Raw genomic sequence first — 13,090 nt, forward strand, 5'->3', positions numbered from 1 at the left:
TCTGTCTTACTCCAGACTGTTAGATAGCGAGAGATAAGACGATTATAAAACACAGTTGAGTTATAGAAATTCATAACAGAATAGCTTTATTATATACTTCCATTTTTCTGTTCAAAAACACATTATAAAAATGTTAAAAACGAAGTTATAATAATAAACAAAATAACAGATAAGCATCCGTTCTCATAAAAACAAAAAAACCTTATTTTAACGTCCCCACAAAGAGTCCTCAATTATAAACTACGGCGACAGAGTCCAAGCATCATCTCTCCGCTACAGGCAATTTAACAAGGAGAAAACGGAGAGAGAAAATAGAAAATTTTTCTCCTCATATTTCCTTTATAATTTCGAGTGGCGGTCATAAACACAGAATTAATTTTCAACAGTTCGCTGAATGAAACAGGCTGTTTCTCTTGGAAAATTTATTTTCCATTCCATAACGGAACTGCTTCAAAGAATATGGAGGATAGAAACTTAAATTATATATTACGTAATGTTAAGAAACAGACTGTAATTATGATATTCTCTTTGGTGATATTCCGAGATTTTTTATATTTTTTTTACTCTATTTTTATTATTTTACCTTCTTGTATGTTGTAATACTGCATTGGTGTTCGTTAGTCTTGCACAAACAAAGTGAATTTGATTGACCTTTTTTATATAATACAGAAAAAAACCCGAAAAATCTAAAGAATCAGGTAACTTTGTATGAAATGCCATTTCAACAATTATAGATAAAGAAAAGTTAAATGATACGAAAACCACTGGCTTCAGCGCAGCTAGTGTATAGATAATAATAGTTAAAGCTATGGTTATTACCAAAGAATATATACTCCAAGGAGAAGAAGTGATAGGTACTCTACATACATGAAAACGTTCGACATAGCAGCTACATTATTTCCGCATACGGAATATGTTTGAATTAAAGTCAGCGGCAATTTAAGATTTTTGATTATTTTTTTTTTCAAATCAAATGAGAAAAACAAAAAAAAAGACAAAAATGTTTCCCGGGATCGAGCTGAGGATTATTATATCGTACCTTTTTCATATTTTACGTCTTATAAGACAAGTAAGTCTTAATAACTAGTCTCACAACTAAGTTATACATAGTCTATGAAGAACTTAGTTGAAATTAATGTATAACCCACTGGTCCAAATGACTATGTTGAACTTAGTTGAAATTAATGTAAGCTTACTGTCTTATATGACGTAAAATCGCTTGCCACTGAGTATTTGGTACGTGTCTTTAATAACTATTAACTAATACTAAAAATAAAAATAATAGTAATACACAGTACGTGTTTTAGCAAGAACTCACCTAAAATTCGGAACACTTTTCCAATTTTAATACTTCCTAATTTATTTCCGCAACCAACGCATGCATAATATCGTATGTCCAAAAGTCTTTGTACTGAAGTTTCGGCTCCTTGGTTATTACTTATTAAACGTGCTATTCTGTTTGTTCCAGGATGTCATACACACAATCAGCACGCCGCACGGGCTGGTGCAGAGGATCGTTGTGTTCAAGAAGAATGGCGTGCAGGCCATGGTTGAATATCCTTTTCAATATCAACTTTGTTGATCACCATTTTAGTAGTAGTAAAACTTTTTGGTCTACCTCGTTGGTTAAGTGGTTAGCCTAGTGAGTTCGGATCACGAAGTTTGTATCCTGGGTCGGGCTGAGACACTGAGTTTTTTTTTTTAAAGAAAAAGCCCGGATTTGGTATTTTTCGACTCAGCCGCTATTGGTCGCTATTTAATGTCAAGATATGTCGTGGTGCATAGGTAACTTGAGCCTAGTGAAGCGTGTAAACTCAACTACGAATATGACTAACATTTCAATTTTTCAATTTCCCAGACAAATAATAAGCCTACACCAAAACTAGATCTTCGCTTACGCAATAAAACACATTTAGAACCAAATCACAGTCTTCACAAATTATGACACGCCATAATAAAAGCCGTCTTTCATACTCGCAGCGCGAATAACATAACAAATAACATAAAAATGTACCTAACCTCTTAGGCGAGCGGCGTGAATCATAAAACTAGGCTGTATATTTTTCACCGCCTTGGGTTGTTGGTGGTGTGAATAATAGCGGGGCGGGTTCATAAGCGGAGCGATATTTTTATCATATTATGGAGAAATATTATATTTTTTTTCTATTTATCTTAAATTCATTCATCATTCATTATGTGTTTATTAAACAAAAGCATTAACAATTAATGTTATGTCTGATGAGTTTGGTGAGAGAATAGCATAAGAAATAATTGTAAAGTCATTTAAATAATAAAAAAAGAACATCAAGGTCTGGTCATCAGTATAGAGGCCGCTACGATTATGCGCTGCTTGTGTCTTGCGGATCTTTGTATGTCCATTGATAATGTCAACGCCTATAGATAAATAAACAAACACACACGCGGCATTTCTCGTTAATATATAAACGCAATAAATACTTTTTCAAGAATTGTAGGATATTATCCTCTATCATCCTTTGTTTTATAAGGAACTTTTACCCAACCATATTATATTAGCTGCTGAATGGCAGGGAAAATCGCTCTCCTATAAGCATTTTTGCAAACGAGCATTGAATGAATTGAATAACCATAGATAACGCTCAGTTGCTCGCTACTATAACGCGTAGTGAAAAAAATAATAGTAAGTAAAACGCTGTCAGCATAACCCCACCTCAACAAACCACCGCAATGGGTCATATCGTTAACAGTAAAAAGGGGATATAAATAAACACGCCTTAATGTTTGATACTAGATAGTTTTTTTTTTTCTTTTTATAAAAATATACGCTCCGCCATATTTATACCTGGCTCTACTCCCATATTCCAAATGGAGCCTTAATCCTTTACGCATATGATTGGAATTACTTTGTTCGGTGTACGGGTAGTGTTTTATATCCGAATGGAGGACAACAGGTGGATTGTATAATGGAGAAATGGGTTATGACGCTTTCTCTAACCATACGATTATGATGCGATCACGATACGATATTTTGTTTAGGTACTTTTCTTGCTGGATACGATCAGATAAACAGTTTAAGTATTATTTTAGTATAGCGAGCTTAACGGAATCCAGTGCTGTTCCAAGGACATGAATGACCCTCTTATTCTATGCTAATAGAAGTTTTGAAGAATGTTTTTTTTTTTTTTCAAGAAAAATCAAAGCGAACATTCAAATTATCCCCGTTCTGTCCAGAAACCTTTCCCTAAATGTATAATTGTTTACATTATATTCATCATCATCATCATCAATATTATTCGCCGATGGACGTCCACTGGCCTCTGGTATAGACTTCCAAACATCACGATTCACGGTCTCGGGCCGCCGGCATCCAGCGGCTCCCTGCAACCCACTTGATGTCTTCTGTCCATTTAGTGGGGGTCGACTAACACTGAGCTTTCATGCCATTCCAGTACCTTGGGATTATATTATTTACATTATATTAAAAAAAAGAATATTACATCGAATACAGATCTTAATATCGATTAAATAACAAATTGAACTATCAATCACAGTCAATTAAATTCTATCTAACCTACCTATGGATTGCGGATTTATGAAATCTTAAGAATCTCTTTATGCAATGCCATAAATAGTCTATATTTAACATTTAGGTTAAAACTATAAATACGGTTGCTTAACGAAGATAAATATTATCGCACTACAATAGTTTGTTCTGGAAATTTTATGGCATTGACGTCTTAAGTGCCGTAATAAAATCGGTTTTTCAAAATTACACGAAATTAAACCCTATGATTCAGAACTTATGAGTGTTTAATAAGTGTATCACTCAGATTGAGAAAAGGTCTTGAGAACTGGCTGTAAAGTCTAAATACGTTTTGTTAGACAAATAATATTTACGATACTGTTGATATAATTTTAACCGATTTAAAATAATGATTATTTCGCTCTAAAACTTATTACGTACATTTGTTTCTTAGTCTACGTCTTATGTAACTTATATGCATGAAGTATATAAGAAAAATTCAAGTAGGTACGTAAGACAAACACGAGTAAATAACCAATTCTGATTTTTATTTAGCTACTAACATGTAGACGTAAAAGAAATCATGAAATTCTGCGTAAACAGTCTTGGAGTAATAAACGTGAATACATAAAGATATTGTTATTAACCAACTTCAAAAAAAGGAGGAAGTTCTCAATTTCACGTGTATGTTTTTTTTTTATTATTAATGTTTATTACCTCATAACTTCGTTAAGTAACAAATTATGTGTTTTTTTTCGTTTGAGTATACTTCCAGATTGGTCCCATTTCATTTTCATAAATATCGGTTTAGTAATTTAGTGTTAAAATCAAAATAACTGAAAAATATCTTTTAAGTCGGTTCCATTTTTATGTTAAAAAGATTATTTATTTTATAATATCAGTATAAAACATAAAAATTGTTTCTACCTATAAACGGAGTTGCGGATGGTCTCTTGTACATTATTATAAAGTGAAAAAAAAATGAAAACAAAATTAGCGGACCACCTACTTGGTGATAAGTAATGTCATCAACTTAAAAATGACAACAATGGGAGTTCCAAGAGAAATATATATTGGACATTGTAGTAGTAAGTGTTAAGGACTTAACACTTACATGTCCAATATATATTTCTACCAAAGTTCAGCTAATTTGGTAACCATAAAAAGCATTAAAAAAATTGTACAAGTGCCTACAACTAAGTTCGCACACTTGCGCATTTATAATATAAAAGCTCACTCACGCAAGTAAAATGTGATAAAAACCGACGTAAAAAACATCTGTCTCTATTTAAATCAAACAGAAAAAAAAAACAATTTCAGCTTTCAGCAAAACAAATACCAACAAATTACCCGAGCAATAATCTATTACCTCGCGGCAATTTGGAAATAAATCTCAAACAAATGGAATATAATATATTAGCAGAAGAAAAATATAGAATAATGAAAAACATATGCGACTGTGCGAGCTTAAATCAAACAAATAAAACGATTTGAACGTTTGATTTACGTTTGAGGCGTTTTGAAAAAAAAAATATATAACATATACCTCGTATGTAGCGATGAAATATTGCTAGCACGTGCTTTGAACGTACCGACCGTCTATTACACCGGACTGTGACGTGCGCGACTTACACTGTTACGCTTGTTCTTTTTCTATGTTTGCGTACCAGGTTGCCATGAAATTTTATTATTTGACAAAGTCATCATGTGACTTGTACATACGTATCGTAGTACGCCAACATAATATATACCTACCTCATACATACAGGGAAGTCAAAATATATAATGTAGAACGCTTTATACATACCTACGAATGTAAAAAATCTATCAGACCTAGATTATTATTTTAATATATACATGCGAAAGGTCATAATAAATAAAGGTCATTAAGGTAAAATCATCACGAAATCTTGAAAACCGCCTGTTGTATAGTTAGTAGGTATCAGCTAAGAAAGGATTTTGCAATAGGGCCAGATTTATTAAAATTATTTTACACGAGACTTGATAAAGTATAGTAAGTAGGTAAACCAAACGCGACGGTGTAACACGCGTCCTATCTCAATGATCTGTACCAAGGTCAGTCGGGCGTCGACCGCACGCGAGGCGGATGTGTGAAAACTTCAGTTTCACTACAAATTATTCCGTTATTTGTTTAAATCGCTGTATTTCATAGATTCACCTGTATTGCTTATTAGCTTTATGAATAGAAATATTTTTGCAGGTGTCTTAACGTAAACAGGATTATTCATGCATTAGAAGTAGGCATTGTTACAGAGTAAAACACTATCTTCTAAGACCGTAAATCCACATTAAAGATGCGTGGTGAATATAGACCATATTCGGTTTAAAGATATTTATTTCTCCAAAAAAGAACGTACTGTTTACTTAACTTAGAGTTAACATATCGTCATTTTTGCAGACAGCATGCATTATTGTAACAAAACTTTAATTATATTGTTTATTCAATATTTTATCCAAGTTTGTGAGGATGTAGGATTTTTTCGATTTCTAATATAGACGTTACTTAAATCAAGAGTACGTAGGTACATGAGTGGTAGGTATGTACGTAGTACAACCTTCAAGTTCGATATTGAGGAACATCTCATTAATGCGGGCATAAGTTCTTAATTGCCCCTTCGATTATGATATCAGCTTATAACAGTAGACTATAAAGGTTGGCTACGTTTATGAGATTAGCGTGTACATTTAGTGAGATAATAAATTTGAAAATGGAACTAAATCGCATGGCTTTTTAATTGAACAATATGCACTCAAAACTCCCAAATGTTTACTTAAAACTTCGCTTAGCAACTTTTCGTCAAACTTTTTATGCTGTAATTAGTTTTTTTTTTCCTTTTCGGCGACGGACGGTGGTTTTATTCAAATTTGCTCAAAGTTCCGACCCAAATTACGGTCGCGATGGCAGGCGACTTTGATGTTCGGGCCGCTTGTCTATGATGAGACGGAGCGGAAAATTAATAATAATAATAAAAAAAATGTGTATATGTGAATAAGTCATGAAGATGCTAAGATCCATGCAACTTTGTAGAAACTATTGTTTCGGACTTGTTACACCATTTACCTATACCTACACATTATATTTTAGTAGAGAAATGGATTATAGATAGTCTTACAGTCTGAAGTGCACAACAGCTGTTTGCTATTCCAGACTGCAAGAGAAAGTTTCCAATGCATCTGATACATGAGAAAACTACGCGGTTTCATCCGCGTAGTTCTCGTTTCCGTACGAATATAAGGATAAAATATAGCATGTGTTACTCGCCGATAATGTAACTATCCATTAGTAAATAAAATTTTAAAATCGGTTAAGTGGTTTAGGCGTGAAAATTACACTCGCATATTTAGTTTTAGTATTACTTAGGATTCCCACGGAAATGGGATCAAGTCGGGTAAATGGAGCACAGCTATAACATGTATGCGTATGTACGTTTGTTGTTTGTTGCGATTAAAAAAGATTTTCTTTTATCTAAAGAAATATAAAATCGCTCGCTTATGACTTGCGTCGCGTCCCTAATGCTATTATGAGATGTAAAACCAAGCGACGGTAGCTAACGTTCCCGTGAACGGTTTGAAGCTTTTGAATAATCGCTAAATCTCGTCGATGGTAAGAGCTGTTTGATTGCCACCAAAAAGCCAAAGCTCTCCGGATTTTGTGTTTCTTACACGTGAAATTCTCTCTGGTTTTTAATCACTTATCTATTGCTGTAATGAAATACACTTGGGTAGTTAGTGAGCGGACGAAATGAATAAGACTTCAGACAAAGCATTTAGATCGTTTTTAAGCAAAAAAACGGATTTTTAACATATTTCATGGTTGTTCAACCACGATAAAACGACGAGAATTTTAATATCGATATTTCGACCCAGAAGTTGCGAGCTGCGATTTAATATTTACATTAAAAATCTCATCGTTTTATCATGGTATGTACCCCTTTAAATAATATTCATAAAAAATCGGATATCCTTTAGTTTGACGTTTAGGTTATGTTTACTAAGATGACCTACTATGACGTCACAAAATGGCGGATAGTGTTTTTGGTATAAACGCGAATACTACACAATTTTTAACTTGAGTTTTTAAAATATGCTTATACTATTTTTTATTAAAATTGGTATATTTCGGACCCTTATTCTAAGTATTATATGAAATTAATATTGTCTATATTGAATTTGATATTAGTCAGCTACCCTATAATGATTATTTTATGTAGTAAGTCATTGTCAAAGCAATATGAACCTTAACCCATCGCCACAAGTTCGAGAGCATCGAGTCGGCGACGCGCGCGAAAGAGGCGCTACACGGCTGCGACATATACTCTGGATGCTGCACACTCAAGATTGAATTTGCTAAGGTATGTATTGATTTTATTTTTTAAACACAAAGCCATTTTATTTCCTGATCCAGGGTTTGAATCCCGGGTCAGACCACTCCTGCATACATGGTTAATCTCAAAATGAGAATGGCCGCCATGGCCGAAAAAAAAACAATTCGGTCGGGAGCATATAATTGTGTTATTAAAATATGCTCATGTTGATGATGATGATCAGTCAGTCAGTTACAATACGCTTATGTGATCAGTTGTATTCGTTTCTATTAGAGATGTGCCGACTAGCCGACCAGTCGGCGAAGACGATCACGGTTTCGGAGCTTTCCGTAAAGGACACTTTAGGTACAGATGATTTAAGCGTAAATCACCTGCGAGTGTGTCGATGTGTTTCGTTTATTTTACATTGTTTTCTTAATTTTGGTGAATCCTAAGCGTTGCGAGACATTCCCCTTGGGTGTACGAGAAATAAATAAATTTTTCATTTCACTTTCAGCGAAGAAAATGCTAAGTATAAGAACGAAAGTAATCTCAATTTGGCAATACATACCCTTTGTAATAACTCTGTAGATGTAAAATTTATATTAAATCCACCACTCAATCCTTTATAGTTGTGAATTTATTACAAAAATACAAACAATTATTTTATTAACGTGCGTACATAATATCGCTTTATCTAGAATATGATACTCCTTGGCGACTAGTCACCGACTACAATAGTTGTCAACTAGTCGACTATCTTTAGTTTCTATAATGACTATTTGAATGTAAAACCTAATCAGCAGAGACTTCGTAGCGGTCAGGTTTTTGTGGGTAAAATTCCTTCACTTTTTCTACTAATTTTATACTTTGAAATTCGAAAGTTTGTATGGATATTTGTTCGGATGTTTGTTAATCCTTAACTACTGAACAGATTTGGCTAAAATTTAAAACGAAGATAGATAATACACTGGATTAATACATAGGCTTCTGTCCATCCCGAAAAAATCCATGGTACCCACGGAATTTGTGATAAATTGGATTCCCCGACGCGACGAAGTCGCGAGCGTCCGCTAATTTTAGGACTTCTTATATATAATATATATTATAATAATATTCGTTAGGACTACTTATTATTAGGTTTAGGTTAGCCTTTCTTTCGTGTAAATACCAATTATTTATCGACAATATAAAGCTCTGACACTTCTAATAAAAGCATCTCGGCGAAAGCTTCTTCAAAGTTGCTACAGCTCTCTCCCCCATAATTGGAGCGGTAACTTCGAAAGTTAATAATCGATGTTAACTTTAACTTGGTGCTGCAAACTGGCGCAATATGTGTTAGTTTATGCTCCAGCGGCTCCGGTTAAATGATCGATAAGTTAACCACCAAGGAGATTGTTGTGGAGGGGTGTACAATATAAACTATAATAAGATAGATTATGATAAAACAGTCAATTGATATGATTGGTCTATTTCAATGACTCAACGTTAGGGTTCTTCCTTTATAGGAGAGGGAATTAGGAGCTTAGACCCACTATGGTGCACCAATGTTTAAAACAATAAAATGTACGCAAGAGATTGTGCATTGTTATACGAAGCAACGATATAATAATAATTAGGAAATATGCGAATTATAAGTAAAACACAAGCACAATGAATGAACATATTACCGTGCTACATTATTATCGGGCTAATCACATATGCACTATACATACGCATATAGAAGTCTAGCTGACGCCGCACAGTTTCACCCGTGTGGTTCCCGTTCCCGTAGGAATACGGAGATAATGTATAGCTTATAGCCTTCCTCGATGAATGGACTATCTAACTCTGAAAGAATTTTTCAAATCGGACCAGTAGTTCCTGAGATTAGCGCGTTTATTCAAACAAACAAACTCTTCAGCTTTATAATATTAGTATAGATAGAGGATTTTATGGGAAGTTTGAGTTATTTGCGTATGCAATCATGTTAATCAAAATACCTTACTTATGAATTGTTTATAACCTCACAAATTAATAACATACCTTCATCAATTCCACGAAGTACGTCTCTCCGCGCAATTGTGTTCTTCAGCAGCGCTTAATTAAATGTCATTGAGTGTGGATGAAAATAAAATTCCAAAGCAACTTTATCAATGACAAAATTATAAAATGTGCCCCACAAAAACGACGTTATCAATGAAAAAATAGACTCTCAACAAAGGAAACATTTTGTAATATTTCATAATAAAAAAAAAATATATTTTTCGCGCCACGTTTCCATAAAATGTCCATTGTGGGGCGAGTTTGGGATTTCGGCGCGTGTTTTTTTTCAGTAACGGAAGTGACGTAACGGCGCCTTTTGTATACTAAACGGTGTCAAAAGGGCCGTTCCGGAGCGTGTCGCGATTTGTTGGGGACATTTTCGGGGGACACAATATTAAAAATGAATATTTATTAGCTCACGCCCGACTATAAACTTGATTTCCCTTTTTTTCATTAGGTGCCTACTGTAGTCAGGGTTGGCAGATATTTAATTCATTTTTAACCGACTTCCAAAAAGGAGGAGGTTCTACGTTCGGCTGTATGTATGTTTTTTTTTTTTTTTTTTTTTTTATGTATGTCCAGCGATAATTCCGTCAATTATGGACCGATTTTGAAAATTCTTTTTTTGTTTTGTAGGGTTTACTTCCAGGGTGGTCCCATTTTTTTCATGTCAGGATCTGATGATGGCATCCTGGAGAAATTGAGGGGAACTTCCGAAAGTTGTAGAGACGGCTAGTACGTTTGTTAGTGTTTCCATAAGGTATTTTAAACCACTACAACTTTATGAAGGTTTGGAGTTGGTCTGATGATGGAGCCGAAACACAGACGATGGAACTCGTCAAGGATTTACAGCAGTCACATTTTGTTTGGGCTTGATTAATTTGTATAGATGAGTACTTTCCACCTATATGGGTTGTGACTGTATTAAGGGTCTGGTGATGAAGACGAGGGACAGTGAAGAGAACTCCTCGACGGTTCACAGTAGCTACCTTGTGTGATGAAAATTATACTCCGCTAGTTCCTTACAACACTTTATTCCACCTTTTACAATTACAAATTAAATAATAATATCTCTACTGTTCCACTGTTTCACCAAAACCACCTCTCAACACCACACTTCCCCGAATAATCCTCTTTTTTCTCCCTTCTAACACTGCTCACGCCACCAACCCCTCCAATTCCTCGTTTTGCCGCCAAACGTTCCTATTGGTCTTACAATAAATGGCGCCTTTTGTAACAGCCAATCACATCGGACCTGTCATTTTCGTTTCACAGACTACAGATTTTATCCACAGAATAAAAATATAGAGAACAAAGACTACTTTTTTATAAAAATCATGACACTTGTGTTTGGACTTGATAAATTTGTATTGATGAGAACTTTCCACCTAGATGGATTGTGACTGTATTAAGGGTCTGATGATGAAGACGACGGACAGTGAAGAGAACTCCTCGACGGTTCACAGTAGCTACCTTGTGTTTGGACTTGATAAATTTGTATTGATGAGAACTTTCCACCTAGATGGATTGCGACTGTATTAAGGGTCTGATGATGAAGACGACGGACAGTGAAGAGAACTCCTCGACGGTTCACAGTAGCTACCTTGTGTTTGGACTTGATAAATTTGTATTGATGAGAACTTTCCACCTAAATGGATTGCGACTGTATTAAGGGTCTGGTGATGAAGACAAAGCACAGTGAAGAGAACTCCTCGACGGCTCACAGTAGCTACCTTGTGTTTGGACTTGATAATTTTGTATTGATAAGAACTTTCCACTTAGATAGGTTGTGACTGTACACACGCAGTGGGTATGCTAACACTAAAAATAAAAAAATGAAAATTTTAATAAAAAAAATTCAACCGACTTCCAACTCAAAAAATAACTTTAACTAAAAAGCAAAAAATAACATCCTACCTATGTGCTACCTTCTGATCAGTTTGAAGGCGGTGCCAAGCCAGTGTCGTGTTTTAATTAAAGCTGTTTCTGGAATAACCACAGAAATTTTGTAGTTTAAACGTATTTAATTAAAACATCACTGGCTTGGCGCCGCCTTCAAACTGATCAGAAGGTAGCACATAGGTAGGATGTTATTTTTTGCTTTTTAGTTAAAGTTATTTTTTGAGTTGGAAGTCGGTTGAATTTTTTTTATTAAAATTTTTATTTTTTTATTTTTTCTTTACAATTAACGAAGTCTGGATGTAGTAATGTGTATTTCGATGTATGAAATATTTTATTTTCATACATCGAAATACACATTACTACATCCAGACTTCGTCAATACACGTAAGCTTGCATAGTAATTTTAAAGGTAAAAGCAAATTATAATTTTTCAATTTTTTTATTTTCTCTACCACCATATTAGTTAATGACAATAATTTTGACGGCCTCCAGATTTTAAAAGACGGAGGTCCTGGTTTCGATACCTGTTTGGGCCGATTTAGGTTTTCTTTATTGTTCAAGGTCTGGCTGTTGGGAGGCTTCGGCCGTGGCTAGTACCACCCTACCGACAAAGACGTACCGCCAAGTGATTTAGCGTTCCAGTACGATGTCGTGTAGAAACCGAAAGGAATGTGGATTTTATCCTACTCTTAACAAGTTAGCCCGCTTCCATCTTAGATTGCTTCATCACTTACCTGGTGGGATTGTAGTCAAGGGCTACCTTGTAGAGAATTTAAATAAAAAATCCTGCAACAGTTGAATCACAACAGGAACTGTGCTGTGAAAAATGCATTCCTTGCACAAGAAAATTACTTACGAATATTTATTTCATTTTAAGCATTTTTCGTATTATAAAATCTATATTAAAATTTATCTCAATAATTTATGATCTCGCGTTGCAAAAAAAAAATGGCGCACGACTACACTGTCGCCCCGCTTCCGATTAGCGGAAAATAAAATATACGACGGAAGGGACCGCGACGAGATTTTCTCACCCTTGGGGGTAAATGGATATATATACTCTTTTCAATAACTTGTTTACTAATTTTGTCAACCTTTATTGCGGTACTTTATTCTTTTGACAATGGAAATTACTTTGGTGTTGGAATAATGTATTGAAGTTTCTTTAGGGGTTTTTTAGAATCAAGATTTATAAAAAAAAAAAATTAGGTACCGTATGTTTGTGTTTGCTAGAAATCGGATTGAATTAAAGTTTTCATCCATCGATAAAATTGTGATTATGATTTGTACTATATGTATAAGAATTTTAAACACATGACGCCTCATTCTCGTTGAG

At 34.5% G+C, this 13,090-nt stretch overlaps 1 protein-coding gene across 8 annotated transcripts in view; it reads left to right on the forward strand.

The window, feature by feature from the left end:
* Positions 1–13,090, forward strand: part of LOC112048265 (heterogeneous nuclear ribonucleoprotein L) — a 388,713-nt gene that overhangs the window by 315,283 nt on the left and 60,340 nt on the right. For all 8 annotated transcript variants that reach the window (XM_052886923.1, XM_052886916.1, XM_052886918.1 and 5 more), the window contains exons 3-4: positions 1,469–1,553; positions 7,778–7,875. In XM_052886923.1, the coding sequence (XP_052742883.1) occupies positions 1,469–1,553; positions 7,778–7,875 (183 nt within the window). The remainder of the gene's footprint in view (positions 1–1,468; positions 1,554–7,777; positions 7,876–13,090) is intronic.

This window comes from Bicyclus anynana, chromosome 18, assembly GCF_947172395.1.
Source record: "Bicyclus anynana chromosome 18, ilBicAnyn1.1, whole genome shotgun sequence".
Lineage (NCBI taxonomy): Eukaryota > Metazoa > Arthropoda > Insecta > Lepidoptera > Nymphalidae > Bicyclus > Bicyclus anynana.